Here is a 19,675-nt window from a genome sequence, read left to right on the forward strand (position 1 = left end):
TGAAGAAAGGTCAGATGTGGAGAGCGCGGGGAAGCGGAATGACGAGGGTGATTAGGAAATGGCCATTACAAATTACTAATGAAATCAAGTTTTTCGATTAGGATTCGAGCAAGAAGGGTCGCTCTATGGGCCTCATCTCTTGCTGTCCGTGCAAGCGCGAGACCAATATATACATACACGCTGCTGATACGATTCTATTAGCCGGACTACGTCTTAACGCCTGGCCACAGCTATATACAACTCAATGAAGACACTATACAATGAAGACTCTGCCCTTTTTACTTCCAGTCCGGTTCCCCCTTCATTGGGCATTCGCGGTCAAGGTATCCTGAGAGACCCTTCGTCCGCCCACTGTGTCGTCAGCTGCGACACGCGGAGCTGGGACAGTAGTACTCACCGTCGTGGTACAGACCTTCGCACGTCCATCCATCCTCTCACCGTTGCACCTCAGACCCATCTCTCACCCCAACTCCACCTCACGCTTTTCATCGGCTGCCAACTCTTCCCCTCCGCCTCCTCCGCCTCAACCTCGACAATCGTAACCTTCGTCTCCTGGCCATTGCTTATATGCCCTTCCACCTCGCCCTTCACCACCTCGCCCTTCACCACATACAGCATCTCCGCCACCTCAATCGCATCCCCTTCCTCCTCGTCAATCTCCATCCCCACTTCCCACGCAACCACCTCCGGAGACATGCTGCCGTCGCTCCCCTTCATCGTTGTAGGGCTTGAGCTGCCCTCCGGATCATCCCCCGATTCCGCCTTGATCTCCCGTCGTAGAGGACTCCCGAACCCTTTCAACGCTCTGAGACCCATCTCATTCTGTTTCTTCTTCCATGTCGATTTTCGGTGCCTTAGCCATCGGTCGCCGATTTTGCCCAGGCCATCGTGTTTGAGGCGGATATGGCGAATGTAGGGGTGTGGATAGGGAGGTTCGCGGGTCTGTATCATTAGCAAGGCTTCATGGCGTCACGTCGAGTAACATCCAGCCAGCTCACATCTCGAGCCCTGACTGCCACCAGGACCTTCCAGCGCATCCTCTCCTTGGACCATCGTCCCTCCTCCTGTATGGGTGCGGTGATGAATGACAGGACTTGTCGTAGTGTAGCCCGCCATGCTTTCTCGCCAGCCGAGGTATCGAGGACCTTTTTGATCTGCCCTATCAGCTTGGGCTCGTCTGAGTCTAGCCACTACTCACTGTGCTCTCGAGTATCTTCCGTACCCATCGCCTCAGCAGCGCCTCGCTGACCTTGACACCCCCGCCCAGCTCCTTCTTTGCTCCTTCGACTGTCTTCTTGAGCAGCTCGGGCCGCATCCCATCGATACAGGCTTCCACCGCATGTCTCTCCATGACACGTGCGTAGACCTCCTCGATGTTGATGATGCCAGCGGCGAAGAGTGTGGGGTACTCCTTGACGAGGAGCTCGGCGATTTGAGCCCGGCGGTGTTCGCTGGTCCACATCCCGTTAAAGCGCTCGCCTTGAGCAGTGCGTACCATGGAATGCGGGTAGATCGTGTAGTAGGATAGGCTACCGAGGTCCGAGGTTGGACTGAACATCGCCGAGTGAGTTGGCGGATGGTTGCGAGGTGTCCGCCCACCTCCGCGAGATCCACATTCCGCGAAGCGTGTTTCAGATTGATTCCGACTGTGGCGACTGGGCTTGTTCTCCCTGCCAAGGGGATGGCGGTGGGGCCGGGAGGGTAAGCGGCGGTCCGGAGGCATGGTGAGATGCGGGTGGTAGTTGTATTCGCGGATGATCACGCAGGAGTTAGCTCTTCCGAGCGGGCTTACGGTTTCAGCTGGTGGCGGGATGCAGCTCTGGTTGCCTCTGCTGTAAGCACTGGGGCTCGTTGGTGGACGATGAGACTTCCCAGCCTTGCGGACCCACCTTATGTATGTCAGAATGGAGCGGAGTCGACTCCTTCCCTATGTAGAATCCTATGTAGCCAATGTAGCCTAGCCTATGTAGCCTCTGTAGCCTATGTAGCCTGTGAGGATTGTAAATTCGCCACCTGCCTAACTTTCCAGGGCACGTGACTTCTCAACGGCCAGTTATCGACCTGCTGTGGTTAGTACCGACGCTCCTTGATATGGACCCAACGGTGTACACGGCTATTAGGATGCGGTCCCAAAAGCCTATGACAGGAATTTGGAAGACGGTCCACGAGCTACAGCGCGTAGTGAACGTATGTACAAGTCGATGGCTCGTGATGGTGATGACCAGGGTGATGTGATGTGGATGATGGGTGTGGAGGGTGTGGGGTACTCTGAAGGATCGAGCTGGACAAGCTGATGATGAGCGGTGAGGGTGATCCCACTTAAGGTCTCTGGGGCTGAAGACTCCTAATGTGATTCCACCCTTGGGGGCGAGGATATCTGGCTGAATATGGGCCTACTCGTGGATCGGTCTTTCTTCTCTTCTTTGACTAGTCCTGCCTGATCGCCCCTGATGACCTCTGATCAGTCTGATTAGTCCGATCGGCTCGATCGGCTCGATCGGTCGTCCTCCGCTGGGCTTGGCTTGATAGCGGGGCGCGGTGGCGGGACCAATGCTGAGTTTTCAACCTGAGACTAGGGGGCAATCAGCTACTTTGTCGGCTGCAGAGTGGGGATGCATTGGACTCGACATGACTTCCTTATATATTCCAGCCTGACAACTTCCTACAGAGTGTAGGAAGTTCCTACGAGTTCCTACGAGTTCCTACGAGTTCCTACGAGTTCCTACGAGTTCCTACGAGTTCCTACAGGTCTTCCTACGAGTCCCTGAGATCTTCCTACAAATCCCTACGAGTCCCTACGAGTTCCTGCACGCCATAGGAACTCCTACTGTGCATAGGAACTCCTACCGCAGCAGGACTTCCTATAGTTCATACACAGCCTACTTGGTCCATGGCTTCGCCACCCGGAGCGCGCCACATGACTAAGCCGCCGCACTGCCCTGAGCGATACGGCATGGGATCTCGCCTACTCAGGCGTCGCAGTCTGTGGATCTCCTACTCGATATAGGAGATCCTCTACTCACTGCCGAGCACGCTTCCGAACAGGAGTTCCTCCTCGCTACCTATTCGCTTCCCACTCCAGAGTGTCCAGAGTCTCAGACTCGCAACAGCTGTCCCCTAGCTAGCATGACTCACGGACTAGAGACAGGGACCTATTATGGACCCAGACTATATAGAGCTTGTGAACGCTTGCAGATTGGTCGACGACTATGGATGCTAGTGTGTAACCGTGGATGTGGATGTGGAAATTGGAGCTCGCTTGGAGGGATCTAGTGTGTAGCGGAGAGCTGATGGCTTTCTAGCTCTTTGGCATAAGGACGCATGATATCGAGGTCCTTGGGGAAAAGGATCTCGGCTAGAAGATGGACTCCTTATATATCTCTCAGAGCCCCCCTCTATCCTTCTGTCTCCTGTCCTTGTCTCCGCCTTTCCGATATCGGAGGGCGGAGCTCTCCTCTGACCGCTGTTCCGCTTTCGGAAGGTGGCGACGCTCCGATATAGGAGAGGCGGGAGGGTCCGCCCGAGGAGGCGCAGCCCTATCGGAGCAGGTGGGTGTGACTGTGTCTGGTCCGCCTGGCTCTTATCGGAGGTCGTCTGGAAAGAGGCGGACCTTATCGGGGAGGAGGCGGAGCACTATCGGAACGTGCGCCGAGTGAGGCGGAGTCTATCCGAGTGAGGCGGAGCTTATCGGAGTGGACCATGTGATGGGGTTTGTGGGTACATTGGCGGCACAGTCACCACATAGTGTCGATGTCTGACTCTCTCCCAGATAGGCGCTGGGCCACGCCGAGAAACCAAGTCTCAGAACTCTGGGGCCCTCCCATCTGCCAACAGAGCAGCACAGTCGTCACATCGACATCCTTGTCTCTATAGTCTAAAAATGCTAACAGTATTGTGTACAAGTCCCTCCTTCCTCCCTCCCTTTCTCATTAGATAAGACGCGGGCCCAGCCCACTCTAGTATTCGTCCGAGACATTCTATCTACTTATCATACTCCCCTTCCTCCCCCTCTTTGTCCCAAACACAATCTCCAGCCCTTCCTCCCCTTCCACCTCGTCCCCCAGCCTTGCTGCGTGCGATACATCCAGCGGACTCGTCCCTGCCATTCCTGCCGCGCTTACACTGCTGCTGCCTGGTGTGATGGGGCCATTGCGGATCGAGCCAAAGTTGGAGCCGGAGGAGGACTGGCGAGCGAGAGATAGGCGATGGGGCGATCCGGTGTGGCTGGAGGTGAGGGAGCCTGCCTCGAACGGAGGAGGTATACCGGCCGAAGGGATACGGTCCATCTTCATTGCTCCCGCTCGGGATGGGGATCGGGGGAGACCGCGGGGATAGACGCCATCCTCCTCGTCACTGCTGAGACGCCCAAGAGGGGATCGCGCCCGGTGCTCAAACGCCGTCCGGAATGGCGACCCGCCTCCTCTGTTTGACGCCCGGGAGGAAGAGCGGTAGACCCCATTGCCACCGCCAAAGCCGTGTCCGTGCTGGCCGTGTCCGAGATCTAACATGCCCATGGCATTGGTGGGGCTGGTAGAGTGCCGTGGGGTATGAGAGCGGATGGACGAGTTGGGGGAGATGGGTTGCGGATGGACAAGTGGAGAATCGCTTGCTGAGGCATCAGGCGGGGATGCATCTGGGATAGCTTCGAGCGAGTGAAGTGTAGCGAGGGGAGGAAGGACCGGAGGACCGGTGTGACCGCTGACGGGAGGCCGATCGTTGTTTTGCAGCTGCTGAGCAATCAAGCCCAGCTCCCGTTCCTCCTTATCTCTGACCTCGCGGAAGGGCGAGCCAAAGGTCGAGTCGCTAAACGGCGAGTGCCCCTTGTACGCCGGCGAAGCGAGATTGGGGGTCTCGTCATAATCATCATCCGACGCCCTGTCCTCTCCCCAGTCCAGCGGCTCCGTCAAGTCGTACTCTTCCTTCTCCACCTCGCCCGCAACCTCCGAGTGCGACAGCGCCGATACCGCCGTATTGGGACTGGAACTCCGACGGACAGGTAGTAGGCCGAGCCGGGACGACCACTGCGTTGCGGCGTGCGAGTCGAGTGACTGCCCTGGAGATGGCATCGCCTCGGCATGACTAGAGTAGCTGGACGCGTGATCGCTATGCGACCGGTCCTCGTGTGCATCGTCCAGGCTGATCCGACGCAGCGCCTCTGCTGGAGAAGCCGACGCAGAGACCGCGTGGTCATCCATATCGCTCTCCGCGCTCTGCTCCGCCCTGCTCCGACGCGAAAAGCGACTCCCTGATCGACCCGACGACGTGCGAGAAAGCAGCTTGACGAGCTTGCCAAACCCACCCGACATGCTCGCTTGGGCGCTGCTCGCGCTGGATGGGGCGCGTTGACGTCCAGGTGCGACATCCACGTCCGACATGCGGCGGCGGATTGACCCCGGCGGCGATACCGGGACCTTGCCATACTTGTCGAGTGATGCCGAGGACGCCATCTTTGTGGGGGAGCGTGGTGCGTCAGAGACGGGGTGGGCGGAAGGAGGGAGGAGGTGGGATGGCGCTTGGGCTTTGTGTCGGTTGACCACAAAGCCGCTCTGCGCCGGAGTGTCCACTTCCGAACTCCCCGACAGCTGACGGCGCGGGGTAGGCGCCTCGCCCAGCCTCGCGCTCAGCATGGAGAACCGCCGTACACTTCCCGTCTGCGGTGACGCCATGGGCGACATGTCCCTGCTCATGCTAGGCAAGCGAGACTTTTGCCGGACCGACGGCGGGGGACTGGTCCACCCCGCCAGATGCTCCGCCGTGAGGTTGAGAAAACTGCTGGCATTGGAGTGGTCGGTACTGGTCGTGGCGGTTCCCGGCTGGTCAAAGTCGCCGATGCTTCTTGTCCGATTCCGGTTCCCCGAAAAGATCTGAAGCCGGGTCCCGATGGACTTGATGCCCTTTTTGAATTTATCCCGGAACGATTTGCTCGTGGTGACCGCAGCGAGCACCTCGTCGTTGGACACTGTGACGTAGTCCTGGGCGTGAGGGTCGGTCCCGGCGAGCCAGGTGACGGGATCGTGGAGATCGCGCAGGGTGAAGGGGTGGCGCTTGGCTTGCTCCAGGGTGATCCGCTTTGCCGGATCCTTCTCTAGTAACCGCCGCAACAGATCCAGCGCCTCCTTGCTCTCGCTGGTGGGTAGTCTGTCCCGCCCAATCGTCTCCCAGATGGGAAAGTCCGCCTTGGGGATGACCTGCATGAGGAGGTATTCGTTTGGCGCGTCAAAGGGGGTGCGGCCAAAGAGGAGGCAGTAGAGGGTGACGCCGAGTGCCCAGACGTCGATCGCGTTGGTGATGGGAAGGCGCTCCTTGAGCTGGCTGATGGTATGGGAGGAGTGGGACCGGACCGATAGGGGACGAAAAGCAGAGTCGTTGCTTTTAATCTGTTTGAGGGGGATGACGCGGGGAGAATCTCGAAAGTCGCTCGAGACGGAGGGTGGGCGGAGCGTGAAGCCCGGCACCTCTAGCACCGGCGTACTCAGGGGTGACAGACTATCCCGAGATGGTACATCGTCCTCTGGCGAGTAGCACATTTCCGGTGCAAAGAACGCTGGCGATCCGGCTGTTTTGGCCAGCTCGACATCGTCGACGTAGCGGTCCCCTTCTGGTCCGGGCTGGGCTGACGCCGCACGTAGCGCTTCCGAGTAGTGCGAACAGCCAAAGTCTGAGATCTTGACTGTCCCGTCTTTCGACAAGAGCAGGTTGCTGGGTTTGATGTCGCGGTGGATGATACCTTGGTGATGCACTGGGGTCAGCTTTGTCTAGCCTTGACTTACAATAAGCCAAGCCGGATAGGGTATCCCGAAAGATCCTTCTCGTCTCCGCCACTGTCATCGCCGGCTCCCCCGCATCCGTCTTCCACGTAATCTCCCCCTTGTCACAGTACTCCAGAATCATGAATATCTTGGACTGATCCGGATCGTCGATGATTTCCTTCAGGCGGACAATATTGGGGTGATTGACCTTTTTAAAGATGGCAAGTTCTTTGCGAATTCTGAGTCAGCTCTGTCGTATGCCCTACTCACTCGCTCTCCCCAACCATCTTTCCTCCATCCGCTCTCCCTTTCCGCAGCGTCTGCAGCTTCTTGCGCTTCGGCATCCTATCCACCATCTTGATCGCATAGAACACTGGCTCCTCATCCTCCGCCGACATGTCCTTTCCTAATCGCACCTGTCCATGCGCACCATGACCAATCTCCTCCAGCACCTGTCATTAGCTAAGCCTTGCTATGACCTACCAAGTACTGATTGATCATTTTGCGTCCCGTCTCTGGATCGCGCGTCGCCGTCATCTGCGGCGTTTCGATACTGACATCAGCTGTGGTCATGCAGGAACCTACATTTCGACTGGCTCCGCTTCGATTGGACTACGCCACTCCTCCCTGCCCTTGCCCTTCTCGCTTCCTTTCCGCAACAACAGCGAAGGTCTTGCCTCCTTGGCCGAGCTCCGCCTGCTCAACAGACCCGGCGGGGCCATCCCCGTCGACGGCGGCGGCATAGAAGGCGCAGTACGAGGGGAGGGGATCATCCCGCGCATAGACGGTCGGCTGGAGCGGGAGCTGGACCCTTGCCGCTGGAGCGAGGAGGGACCCGCCGTGGCGTTCTCGCTAGGGAGAGGAAGGAAAGAAGCGCCGAGCTCCGATGCGCTAGGAACGGTCGGTGAGACCGCAGGAGAGGTGGATGAGCGCCGGGTAGAGAACGACATTGCGTAGTGGAGTTGGTCTAGAGATCAGCCGCATCCTCGTATACGAACAAGAGGACTCACGCTAGCTGCAATATGATCGTTAAGCGCACAGCAAAGAAAGCGCCTTCCACACCGACCCTCCTTTAGATAGCCGGGCACCTCCGCGCAGCAAGATCTGGCCAATGATGATGCGTAGTGATGTTTCGGTATGATTGGGAGCCGAGATGGTGGCACGAGGAAGCGAGGATAAGCCTCTGGCCTTGTTCCGTTCGACGCTGATATTTGACGCCGAGATCTCGTCAAAGGACCGCGCGAAAGGATGCGATAGCGCGGTTTGATTGAGCTGATCGCTTCCCCTGACCGCAGGTCCTTATGTCCAGCCTTGTCCCCGCCGTACAGACGTCCGAGCTGTGTGTGTTGACGAGGACAGACGACGAGATGCCGTGTCTGCTGTAACGCGGGCGTCAAGGTCGGCTCCAGCTTATCCGCTGCCGCGGCCTGCTCCGGTCGACCTCTTCGGATCCAAAGCACAGGGGGAGGGGGGCTGGGTCGTTTCGCCTCGGCTTAGCTGATACGTATAGACAAGCTTGAGAGGGCAGGTCAAGGGGCAACGGAGGCAGGAGCTAGACAGGAAAACAGGGTGTCCACTGCGTCACGAATGACTTTGATCAGGCAGCAGCGAGTTCAGGGCGGATAAAGATGCCGTAGATGCCGTAAACAACAGCTGGGATGACAGAACCCCAGATTTTAGATCCGTGCGTCCGAAACAAGAGGGCCGTTTCATGTTTGTCCTTCCTCTACAGGCGCGGTCTTCCCTCAGTCAGGCTCCCGCTGGGGGAGCATCGCAACATGGAGAGTGGCAGGACAGCCGGCGTTCTTTCATCGCTGTTCTTCCCAGATGCTTTTTTTATAACGCCGTAAAAGCCCGGCTCTTACCGGTGACCATTTCACCAGCTCGGCTCTGCGCAGGGGTGCTGCCCATCCAGCCGGCGATGCCTCAGTCAGACGCCACTCCTCCGCAAGGAAAACAGCATGGTGTTGGACCCACAAGAGAAAAGGCAATCATTCACATGGAAGCTTATTAACCTATAGCAAAGAGAGAGCGTTAAGGAAGAGGTCGAAGAAGGGGCGACAAGGAAAGGGAAGGGGCCCGAAGGTAGAAGGGTATTGACGATCGATCTACTTTTTCTCAATCTATCCTTGGACCAGCCTAGTACTCGCCCTCCTCCTCCTCGTCGCCGTCCGCAGAGTCCATCCCGACCTCCTCGTAGTCCTTCTCGAGCGCCGCAAGATCCTCGCGAGCCTCCGAGAACTCTCCCTCCTCCATACCCTCTCCGACATACTTTGGGGTCAGCTACGGTACGTGTAAAGCCTGAAAAGACACTTACCCAGTGCACAAAGGCCCGCTTCGAGTAAAGGAGATCGAACTTGGAGTCCAGCCGGGCCCAAGCGGTAGCAATAGCAGTGGTGTTGGACAGCATGCAGAGGGATCGAGAGACCTTGGCGAGGTCACCACCGGGGACGAGTGCGGGGGGCTCGTTGCAGATACCGAGCTGATCGTCAGTTGCATCCTTGTTGAGATAGTAGAGGCATACCTTGAACCCGGTAGGGCACCAGTCGACGAACTGGATGGTCCGCTTGGTCTTGATGTTCGCAACGGCAGCGTTGACGTCCTTGGGCACGACATCTCCACGGTAGAGCAGGCAGCACGCCCTAGTTGATCAGCGTTCGACTCGGGGTGCGGTACAGCTGATTACTCACATGTACTTGCCGGTCCTGGGGTCGCACTTGACGAGCTGGAAGATTAGCCACAATTCCAGAACCAGATGTGAACTAATTTACCTGGTTGTTGGACTCGAACGAGCTGATCGTCATCTCGGCCACCGAGTTGCTCTCGTGGAAGGCCTTCTCTGCGCTGATGACAGGCGCGTAGGTAGCGAGCGGGAAGTGGATCCTGGGGAAGCTACAGAATTAGCTGGAGCACGAGGGGAGAAAAAGCCAAAATTTGCAAACTTACGGTACCAAGTTGGTCTGGAACTCGTTCAAGTCGACGTTGAGCGAGCCGTCGAACCGGAGCGAGGCGGTGATGGAGGAGACGACCTGGGCGATGAGCCTGTTGAGGTTGGTGAAGGACGGGGACGAAATGCCGAGGTTCCTGCGGCAAATATCGTAAATTCTGAAAATCAGCTTTTTTTTCTTCCCAAGTCCTCAGAATGCGCCTCACGCTTCGTTGTCGACCATGAACGAGCAGTCCGAATGTTCAAGCGTCGTGTGTGTAGTTAAACTTTTCGTAAGCTTGAGCCTCATCTACAGCCCCCGTCGGTCGGTCTACTATCCCTGCCCTCCTCAACCAATCCCCAGATTCCGCCCGGCAAAACTTTTTTCTCGACAGAGAGCGTACTCACACCGAGTTGTACGGCTCAACGACGGATGTTGACATCTTGGGCGCCGGGTAGACCGAGAACTCAAGCTTAGACTTCTTGCCGTAGTCGGTAGAGAGGCGCTCCATGAGGAGGGCACCGAAACCGGACCCGGTTCCACCGCCGAACGAGTGGAAGACAAAGAAGCCCTGGAGACCGGAACAGTTATCGGCGAGACGACGAACCTGCTCGAGGACCGTGTCGACAAGCTCCTTGCCGATGGTGTAGTGACCACGGGCGTCTAGAGAGTCAGTGGAGAGTTTTATCCGTTTTTTGGGCATAACTTACAGTTGTTGGCCGCATCTTCCTTGCCGGTGATGAGGGTCTCGGGGTGGAAGAGGGATCGGTAGGTACCGGTACGGACTTCATCGACCACGTTCGGTTCCAAGTCGACCTGGAGGTCAGCTGGACTCTGAGTGCAGGGAATGGAGACGTACGTAAAGGGATCGAGGGACGTGCTTTCCCGACCCAGTCTCAGAGAAGAAGGTAGAGAACCCATCGTCGCCGTTCGAGGCAGAGTTCTCCATCAGGCGACCGTCGGGCTATAGCGTCAGCTCAGTCATGTCGAAGGGACAGCGGCATGAACGCGTGATATCGCCTAGTAAAGGCAAAGGACGTCAATGCCCAACTCAATATCCCCTGGCCTCATTGCCTTTCCACGCCTCCCCTGTCCCGCCGCAACCTCCCGCTATCCCGGCGTAACGATGTCAAAGGGACGTGACTCACGCTCAGACCATGCTCGATGGTGTAAAGCTCCCAGCAGGCGTTACCGATTTGGACACCTGGACCCAGTCAGCTCCTGCGTCCCCTCCAATCCCTTTCTGTCCGTTCCAACCCCTGAGCACCTCCAGCATGATCCCCATCCAGGCACACCACGAAGAGGGAGACCGAGCCACGCGTTCTAGACAAAGTGATGAATTCGAGCGAGACATACCGGCTTGACCGACGTGAACCTGAAAATCAGCATTCCCCTTCAAGTTGTTTGATATTCCACTCTGGAACGCGAGCGCAGGTTGACACTCACGGAGATGACTTCGCGCATTGCAATCAGATGTTATAGCTATATGTAAAGAGTGTATATGAGCTGTTGAGAGAGAAGGGTTGATTGAGATAGCGAGGTATGCGAAGGGGTTCGTGCGCGATTTGGATTTGGACCGGAGGAAAGAGCTCAGTCAGCCCTTGGCTCTTTTCCCGCCTGTTCCTGATTGAGAGTAGTACTCACAGGTCAGCTACTGAGAGCTGTAGGGATTGGCGAGGAGTGGAGAAGCAGAGAAGAGAGCAAGGAGAGGAATGGGTGAAGGTGAGGGGAGGGTGAAGTGGCCGTTGTTTGAGACAGCCAGCATGCCTTTGTCCCTGCCCTGGCTGGGGAATGGACGCGTAAGCGGCGATCGCCGGCCACGCTAAGACGCGTCGAGCTCCACCAGCTATAAATTGATCCCGAAATCGCTGTTTCTATATCGCCGCGGATTCCGTGATATTTTCATCCCCAAGTGCGCGCAGTGCTCGCTCCAGGGGATGATATAGGATCGGCACCGTCGTCCAGCAACAGGATATCTGCAGGCTGTACTGGCCCCTCGCATGCGCGGCGGCACAAGACCACTCGATACATGAAACGGACTGGCAAGTACACTCATTTACTCTACTCACGCCCCGAACTCCACACTAGCCAACCCCTGCGCTCCCACCCCAGCAGCATCGTCTACCAGCAGTACCTTTGCAAACTCCACCCCCTCCTTCTTCAATCCCTCCTGGAACAGCCCTCTGTACCCCTTGGACTGCCACAGCCCTCCTCCAAGGGCCAGCACGGTCGTCTCGGGCCTGACGACACTCCCGTCCCCGAGGAGATCGATCGTCATCTCCACCATGGGCTGAATCGCCTTTCTGACCAGCTTCATCGCTTCCATCTGCGACGCGTCGCTCGAGTCCATCTCGTCGGATCGCTCCGACGCAGGAGGGGAGGGAGGAGATGCGTCAACTGGAAACGCCCATCGCAGGACTGTACGCGCCGCGCCGGCCATGTAGGCGTTCCGCTTTGCCGTGCCCTCGCCGATAGACATGTCTTCTGCGGATGGGCCGATGAGCGAGACGATCCCGATGAGCTCCATAGGGTCGGTGACGCCAAAGTAGGCAAGGAGGTCGCGGTGGAAGGGGGAGAGGGGTTCGGGCGGGGAGGCGTAGATGGAGGAGCGGGTACAGCGGTCAAAGTGGAAGAGGAGGGAGCGGATGGCGAGGCGGCCAATCCAGAATGCAGATCCTTCGTCGCAGAGACTATTGTCAGCTAGGTCGATGGTAGACTTACAGCCATCCCCAGCCTCGGCTTACGCCCACATCGGTCAGTGGGAGTTGGCGGACTGCGCCTTCTGTGGGACAAGAGGTGTCGACCTCGATGGTGCGTCCGACGGTGCCTGTCCCGCACACCACAGCAGCGACGTGTTTGATGCCTTGCAGCTGGAGCGCAGGTGCAGCGAGCAGGTTCACATCTACATTAGCGATGTCTTGGACTTGCTTACCATTTGTAATCTTGACCCTCTCCTCGATGATATTCAGTCCCTTGAGGACCGTCGGAGTGAATGCCTCGATATCACTGGGGCTGTTGATACCAGCGAGGCCGAGCCAGACGTACTGGAAAAGGGGGATGTTGAGGAAGGGCATGGCGCCGAGTTTGGGCGAGCCCGGGCGGGAGGAGAAGGGAGTGGGAATGGAGCGGACTACAAGGGGGCGGGGGCATGGAGATCTGGAGGGTCCAGAGCGGGTAATAGGAGGCCTTGAGGCAGGTGGGTAGCGGGAAGTAGGGCAAGAGCACGGTAGATGGCGAGTAGGATGGTTTGGATGGCGGGGCCGTGGCCTACAGATTGGCTAGGGTCAGCTCAGTTCGGAAGTGACTTACACATTGCAAGGCCCCGCGATACCCCTGACCTCCAAGCCGTCCGAGCTGCGTATCACGACGCATACTTTGGATCCCCCGCCGTCGGCGCAAAGGACGAGCCGTGGGGTGGACAGGGGCGACAGGGGTGGAGTGAGCGACATTGCGGATGAGGATGAGCGGAGGGGAGGTAAGAGCTATATGCAAGCGACTCGGGCGAGAGGGCCTTCCAGCCTCGGACGGCAGGTCCGCCGCTTTGTCCAGCAGATAGGAGTGAAGCGGAGCAGTAACTTTTGGACAAAGGAAGGAGGTCGAGTCGAGGTGAGCAGGAGGGTCCTTCGGGAGGGCGAGAGATATGTACAGTACGGCTACTTTATCCGAGGCGGAGTGATGTACAAACGAGCAGAGACCCGCCCCTCTCCTCTACTGTTTGCGCGGCAAACACAGCACGACTCATACCTCCCCAGCCTCTTCGGCTTGACGTCAAGGCACCCGCCGGAAAAGCGGCGCTTTGGCCGGGTGGAGGAAAGTGGAGGAGGCTAATCCTTTGACCCGGCCGGTGGATCTCCGGTGTGATCGTGCTTGCTTTGTTGGCCCCCACTTGCAAAGGGGCTGGATGCGGCGAAAACGGCGACGCTTGTGATTCACGACTGATAAAGGCCTCGAGCGATAGCGCAAGGGTTTATCCTTTGTCTAGAGCGGTCCAGACAGGCAGCATTCGACTTGACCACTCTTGCCTCTACACCTTCACCATGTCTGACGTGGTCCGCTTCACCAACGGCTACCTTGCCTTGCCAGATGGAACAGTGAGCTCCTACCCTTATGCGCTCGTCCTAGCTGACTCCCAGGCTGTCAAAGCCGACCTCTACATCTCCTCCTCCACCGGCAAGATCATCTCTGGCCAAGCCTCCTTCTACACTTCTCACCTGCCCCCCGCGCGCGTCATCGACCTCGGCGGAAACATCCTCTCGCCAGGCTTCATCGACGTACAGATCAACGGGGCGTTCGGCGTGGACTTTTCCGAGCTCGACGTGGACGCTGGGGATGGGGGCGAGGGGGCGTACGTCGAGGGGCTGGAGAAGGTTGCAAAGCGCATAGTGGCTACGGGGTGTACCAGCTTGGTCCCTACTGTCATTACGCAAAAGGAGGAGCTATACAGCAAGGTAGGCTATAGCACAACAGAGCTGACTCTAGCTGCTCCGCCTCCTCCAGCCTCGCTCGACTCCCCAAGGCGCCCATATGCTCGGGTACCACGCCGAAGGCCCGTTCCTCCATCCCCATCGTCGTGGCGCACACTCCTCAGCACTCCTTATGACTGCCGCCCCCTCGTCCGTCCCCTCATCACCCACTTCGCCCACATTCACGCCCATCCAATCCCCCCTCGAAGTCGTCGAGCGCGTATACGGCAAAGCCAGCCTGGACCAGCCCGGTGTCAAGCTCATCACGCTCGCCCCGGACGTCGAGGGGGTGATGGACTGTGTTGCGAATCTCTCGGGGCGTGGCGTGACGGTCAGCATAGGACACAGCGACGCAGCGCTCGAGGTGGCTGTCGAGGCCGTGGAGAAGGGCGCAAGGATGATCACTCACCTCTTCAAGTGAGTTCAGCGTGAACGAAGCTGACCAGTGCTATGCCTCCCATACATCATCGCGACCCCGGCGTCATCGGCCTTCTGGGCCATCCCCTCCCCTCCTCCCGCCCCTACTTTGGCCTCATCGTCGACGGCCTCCACTCTCACCCCAACACAGTCCGCATCGCGTACAGCGCACACAAGGACGGCTGTGTGGTCGTCACCGATGCGCAGTCCCCTCTGGATCCGATGCTGGAGGATGGGCTGCACAATTGGCGCCCGGGTGTCATGTTTCGAAAGAAGGGCGATGCGGTCTATGCGGTGTATGAAGATCGGCCGGGAGAGACGCTAGCGGGAAGGTGAGCGTCAATACAGCAGAGCTGACGGTAGTTGCTGTCCCCTCAATACCTGCCTGCATAACTTGTCGACGTACGCCTCCATACCTCTGCCCGAAGCGCTACTGGCGGCCACGTATCGGCCCGCTCAGATGCTCGGCGGGCCCATAGCCAGGAGGAAGGGTCAGTTGAAGGAGGGGTTTGATGCGGACTTGGTGGTCTTGGGATGGGACGGGACGGTCGTGTCGACGTGGATCATGGGGGAGGAGGTGTATACAGCTCCGAGCGGACAGGTTGGGAGTGGGTTATCGCTCAAGGACACTGCGAGCTAGATTTGGTATCGCAGGATTCAGGTCAATAGCACATCACGCTTGTAAATTGTCATATAGATAATGTTCATTGTACACCTGGGTGCCGCGAGGTCTGGCTATGTCCCGCCCAAAGACACCCAGTAAACGAACAATTATGTACTCTGGGTGAGAACATAAGATACAAATTCATCGCAAGCAGCTATGTACAAAGCGCCTCCAGTTGCCCGACCATCCGCTGACACGCGTCCACGCATACCCAGATGTTATGTCCTTGAGGCAGACCCGCGGATTCCAGAGTCGCAATCACCTGTGCAAGTAGGGGTAGCACTGCGGGTCAGTCCCGCTTTGAATCAGAGAGAACGTACCATCTTCTGGAGTCACTGCGCATCCCGTCTGCGCATTGGTCTTCACAGCTGTCGACACATATTCGGTGACCGCAGTAGCAATCGTGAATATCATCTGCGATCAGCTCGATCGTCAACAAGACTTACCGTAAGGTATTGCTGAGGCAGATTGGCAATACTCCCCTCTCCCCAATTCGTGCACCTCTCCAGCATCTCCACTCCCACATCCACCGTCTTGGACACGTACGTCGGCCTCTGCCGCCGCGCCAATCCTTCCTGCCCAATCAAACACGAGTAGATGGTGACTTTGACGAACGCCCCAAACAGATCCAGCTGCTTGACGCTGATCCAGTCATCCGGGACATGCGTCTGGACCAGGCGGCGCAGATCGTCAATTTGGAGGTCGGTAGCCGAGGCCAGACGCTGGAGCTCCTTGACTGGCGAATCGGACATGAGACATTCCATGCTCCCAGCTTGCCATTGACGGAGGATGTGGAGGAGTCGCGCGTGCGACGTCAGGACAAGATCGCGCTTGTCGATACGGTGTGGTCCAAGCGGGACGAGCTGAGCGCAATAGTCGGAGGGATCGCGAGACGCCTCGCCAAACGGTCGTTCGTTGGCCGTGGCGATGCCATCCGCGAGGTAGCAGAGAAGCCATACCCTCGCCCTTTCTTCTAGGCGTGCGACTCGCTCTTCGGTGACGATCCCGGCTAGTTCAGCGACGGTCGCTCGGGGCTCGGGATCGGAGAGTATCTAAATTAGCCAAGTTGCAAGCTGACTCACCTTGATCCAGCCCCGGGCATACCGGAACGCCGTCGCGGCAAATTCAGCCCCTAACGCCTTGTCGCTCATCCATAACGATAGCATTGCCGCTGCGACAATCTCCTCCGGCCCGATTCCCAGCTCTGGATCAATCTCGTCCTCGCCCAGAATGAGCGACCCCTCGACCAACGCCTCTTGGACATTGTCGATACTCCGCCAGCTTCCCGCAGGTGACTCCATGAGGAGCTTCTTGACCGCTTCTGCGAGCGATGCGTGGTAGTGGAAGAGCTCGGGCATGCGCTCGCTGGCCAGCAGGCAGTGTACGGCGAGGATGAGGGGAGTGATGGTGGTGGGTCCACCGGGTAGGTAGGGAAAGTGACCAAATTCGAGCTGGTAGCCAAATAGCGAGGGGCTGAGGTTTTGGTGGCAGCTGAGGTCAGCTTTGTCTAGAGTCTACTTACTAGTTGACCAGGACGACCGCATCTTCTGCAGCGACCATACCCTCCGTGATGACGTCTTTGCGGGGATCGTCCGCGCCCAGACGGCACTCGGCTGGTACCAGGAGGCCCGTGTATTGGCCTTGTGGAGAAGGCTCGACCCGTGGCATTAATGGCGGATGTGGCGGCAAAGCTGGGGAGATGAGCGGGAGACTGTTGGGCGTGGTATGGGTGGCGGGGCTGGGGTTGAAGTGCATGCCGTTCTCATACCGTGCCAGGCCTTCCGACGTAGGCGTGAGTTGACCGCCAGAAGCGGGATACTGACTGGGCAGCATCGAGCCGTCGGGGTACCACGAGTCGGAGGGGTTCTCCATGGTGAACGGAGGGTGACGGAATGGCTGGTGCGAGAGGGGTTTCGGTACGGTCGGCTCTGTACTTTCTGCTCTCGTTCCCCGTCTCCGGCTGGGCGCGGGCATCTCCTTGTTCTTCTCCCCACTCCATCCCTGCAGAGATGGCAGGTCCCGATCGGGCGCCTCGTAGAGGTCGAGCGGGGTGCCTCGAGCGGTGACGAATGGGGGAATGATGCCTTGATTCGAAAGGTGGTAGATGATGTGATGGACAGCCGAGGATAGGTCTGAAACGTGTGACATGGCCGCATAGACATCTTGCGTCATCGTCTGCTGCCAGTCGTCGTCCTGCCGTCAGCCAAGCTTTATGCGCCACTCACAAGACTCCTCGGATAAAAGACGCATTTCTCCTTTCTCGCCATACACCGTATACAGTCCGTCTGGTCATCTCCGACGATGCATTTGAGCTTTGCGCGGCGGCAATTTGCGCACGCCTTCTGCTTCTTCTCCCTGACGAGAACGGCAGGGGGGGCAGGCGGGTCCGGCTTGGACCGTTCGCTAGATGCGGGTGAGGGAGCGGCGGGCTGGATGGTCCGTTGCCGCTTCTTGGACGGGCCTGGGGCGCTGACGCTTTGGCGTGATGATGATGGGCGGGGTCCAGGTGGCGGAGGAGGGACAGCGGGTGCGGAAGGGGCGATGGATTGAGGGTAGGGCGTGTAAGAGGATTGCGAAGGGATGAGCGCTGGATCAATGCGGGGTTGACTCGGATCGGCAATTTGCCAAAAGACGGGCTGGTAAGCGGGTGCGGTAGGCTTGGATCCCCGCGTAGGCGGTCGCTGAGGAAGAGCGGACATGGCGGCGTATTGTATGAGGTCGATGGAGGGGACGTCCTTTCTGTAGGAATCAGGGGCGGGGAGAACGGCGCAAGGTGATCAAGATGTGTGATGGCCTGCGTGGGCGCGTATGGGACTGTGTCGAACACTAATACGATTAGTGCGAGATGCGCTGCGCGATCTTAGACTGAATGATTGAGATGAGACCTACAGAGAACGAGACCTACAGAGAACGTGCTCGATGTTCTGCGCCAAAAGGTAGATATGGATAAGGGATCTCCCAGATGGCCCTTCTGCAAGTATGACGCGATATCTCCGCCGCGTTTCAGGAGATAAAGGCTGTGCTTATCTCACCGCGAGATGACCTCTCCCTAGATGTTCCTCTCTGCCTATGAGCGCTGCTCGCAGCTGTTATCGATGAGAGGAGGTGATCTCGGAGGGCGGAGGCCCGAGGGAGACCATCAGTTCAGGGTTGATTTAAGCGGAGGGTCGTTTGATTCCGCTTACAAATAAGGCACAACTCCGCATTCCTCAGATTGGAGACCCCACACCGCACTGCCCTCCTTCCTCCTGCTTCTCGAGCTTCTGCGCGTCTAGGTTCAATGGTCTGACTCTCTGCTCATCAAGACAGATCAGCCTCATCGCATCGGCGCTCCGGCTGCATACATCACACAAGCTGAGGGAGCCCCCTTCACGCCCCGTAATCACCCATCCGCCATGTCGGATCACGTCAGCCTTCCCCATGTCCCCTTCGCCGCCGGGCCTCTCACTGTAGGTCTCCTTCTCAACTCCACCATCCTCTTCGGAAACATCGCCCTCAGCCTCGTCGGTCCAGCGCCTATCGTCTTGGGTCAGCTGGGACCAAGCGGTCTGCGCATCAAAGACAGGGTACGGGGGTGGTCATTGTTCCTGCAGAGGATTGATGTGGGTGGACCCCGCGTCAAAGAGTTCTTGAGCTAATGTCGTCAGATATAAATCATTCCAGCTGTTGTCATCTCCACGATCGTCCACTTCCTAGCGGCATACCTCACCTACTCGCCACTGATTCGCAACCTCTCCCTCAACGCCGGTCTGGCAACGTTCACGCTCATCCCCCACTCCGTGATCTTCTGTGTCCCGGTCATGCAAAGGCTCCTGCAGCTCAACCGTGAACCCACTTTCTCCGAAGCCGAGGAGAAGGAGGCGGAGGCGTGCCTGCGGATGTGGGCAAGGCGGCACAGGTGGCGGTCCATCGAGTACGTGATCGGCTGGACAGCGGGAATGGCGGCGGTACTGGCGCTGGTGGAGAGGTGGTAGGTCGCTCTGTACACCTTAGTCAAGCAGATGCAGCTGGAATGTATTGAAGGGCGCCGAGGTCAACTGGGGCTCAGGATCTCTACTGCTCGGTCCGCCTGGAGGGGCGTGCAGGGCCTCGAATGCCTCTTGGAGATCGATCTTGGCAGTAGAATGAGCAAGTTCTCCACATGAGTGTATGCGCTTATCTTGTGCTCAGGATATGGCACCGCTAGGAATCAGGCCAAAAGCAAGCTAGCCTGCGCCAAACCATCCTGCTCCGTCTCTGGCAGATCGCTGAGGAATGCTGCATGCCGAAGTTGCCTCGCCGACACCGCGTGGCTCGTCGCTATCATCTTCTTCTTTAGCTTCAACTTGCTACAATTTGCCTTAAAACTGGCTCAACACCTTCATAAGCCCACACATACATCTGTGATACGCACACTCCTACCATCAGCCCGTACGACTTTATCGGACACCCTCAATTACCCCATACCCCTCAACC

The 19,675-nt window shown here is 58.0% G+C and overlaps 7 protein-coding genes across 7 annotated transcripts; 2 read left to right on the plus strand and 5 right to left on the minus strand.

Annotated features, from left to right (window-relative positions):
* Nucleotides 1-278: 278 nt before the first annotated feature.
* MKK02DRAFT_42520 (uncharacterized protein) lies at nucleotides 279-1,723 on the minus strand (the record flags this gene model as incomplete). The annotated part of the gene is made up of 5 exons (XM_053092031.1): nucleotides 279-351; nucleotides 398-446; nucleotides 501-942; nucleotides 999-1,154; nucleotides 1,199-1,723. 5 exons carry the CDS (start codon nucleotides 1,721-1,723, stop codon nucleotides 279-281), a joined length of 1,245 nt encoding a protein of 414 aa, XP_052947909.1.
* Nucleotides 1,724-3,977: 2,254 nt separating this feature from the next.
* MKK02DRAFT_22607 (putative Ser/Thr protein kinase) lies at nucleotides 3,978-7,147 on the minus strand (the record flags this gene model as incomplete). Its single annotated transcript, XM_053086596.1, has 5 exons — nucleotides 3,978-4,045; nucleotides 4,280-4,698; nucleotides 4,828-6,739; nucleotides 6,771-6,988; nucleotides 7,020-7,147. The coding sequence occupies 5 exons, from the start codon at nucleotides 7,145-7,147 to the stop codon at nucleotides 3,978-3,980; spliced, it is 2,745 nt and encodes a 914-aa protein (XP_052947910.1).
* Nucleotides 7,148-8,888: 1,741 nt separating this feature from the next.
* MKK02DRAFT_31627 (alpha-tubulin) lies at nucleotides 8,889-11,140 on the minus strand (the record flags this gene model as incomplete). The annotated part of the gene is made up of 13 exons (XM_053088346.1): nucleotides 8,889-9,020; nucleotides 9,067-9,231; nucleotides 9,274-9,391; nucleotides 9,440-9,474; nucleotides 9,521-9,641; nucleotides 9,696-9,854; nucleotides 9,903-9,962; nucleotides 10,084-10,339; nucleotides 10,387-10,492; nucleotides 10,536-10,640; nucleotides 10,825-10,880; nucleotides 11,033-11,051; nucleotides 11,123-11,140. The coding sequence occupies 13 exons, from the start codon at nucleotides 11,138-11,140 to the stop codon at nucleotides 8,889-8,891; spliced, it is 1,350 nt and encodes a 449-aa protein (XP_052947911.1).
* A 601-nt stretch (nucleotides 11,141-11,741) lies between these two features.
* MKK02DRAFT_23106 (uncharacterized protein) lies at nucleotides 11,742-13,125 on the minus strand (the record flags this gene model as incomplete). The annotated part of the gene is made up of 4 exons (XM_053086672.1): nucleotides 11,742-12,366; nucleotides 12,398-12,806; nucleotides 12,902-12,954; nucleotides 12,986-13,125. The coding sequence occupies 4 exons, from the start codon at nucleotides 13,123-13,125 to the stop codon at nucleotides 11,742-11,744; spliced, it is 1,227 nt and encodes a 408-aa protein (XP_052947912.1).
* A 588-nt stretch (nucleotides 13,126-13,713) lies between these two features.
* MKK02DRAFT_22335 (putative N-acetylglucosamine-6-phosphate deacetylase) lies at nucleotides 13,714-15,196 on the plus strand (the record flags this gene model as incomplete). The annotated part of the gene is made up of 5 exons (XM_053086549.1): nucleotides 13,714-13,767; nucleotides 13,810-14,124; nucleotides 14,156-14,556; nucleotides 14,586-14,850; nucleotides 14,894-15,196. 5 exons carry the CDS (start codon nucleotides 13,714-13,716, stop codon nucleotides 15,194-15,196), a joined length of 1,338 nt encoding a protein of 445 aa, XP_052947913.1.
* A 178-nt stretch (nucleotides 15,197-15,374) lies between these two features.
* Nucleotides 15,375-17,919, minus strand: MKK02DRAFT_31630 (uncharacterized protein; the record flags this gene model as incomplete). The annotated part of the gene is made up of 6 exons (XM_053088347.1): nucleotides 15,375-15,502; nucleotides 15,541-15,634; nucleotides 15,667-16,272; nucleotides 16,303-16,711; nucleotides 16,743-17,413; nucleotides 17,446-17,919. 6 exons carry the CDS (start codon nucleotides 17,917-17,919, stop codon nucleotides 15,375-15,377), a joined length of 2,382 nt encoding a protein of 793 aa, XP_052947914.1.
* Nucleotides 17,920-18,615: 696 nt separating this feature from the next.
* Nucleotides 18,616-19,194, plus strand: MKK02DRAFT_42527 (uncharacterized protein; the record flags this gene model as incomplete). Its single annotated transcript, XM_053092032.1, has 2 exons — nucleotides 18,616-18,748; nucleotides 18,884-19,194. The coding sequence occupies 2 exons, from the start codon at nucleotides 18,616-18,618 to the stop codon at nucleotides 19,192-19,194; spliced, it is 444 nt and encodes a 147-aa protein (XP_052947915.1).
* Nucleotides 19,195-19,675: the final 481 nt, after the last annotated feature.

Source organism: Dioszegia hungarica (assembly GCF_025882075.1).
Source record: "Dioszegia hungarica strain PDD-24b-2 chromosome Unknown MKK02contig_6, whole genome shotgun sequence".
NCBI classification, from domain to species: domain Eukaryota; kingdom Fungi; phylum Basidiomycota; class Tremellomycetes; order Tremellales; family Bulleribasidiaceae; genus Dioszegia; species Dioszegia hungarica.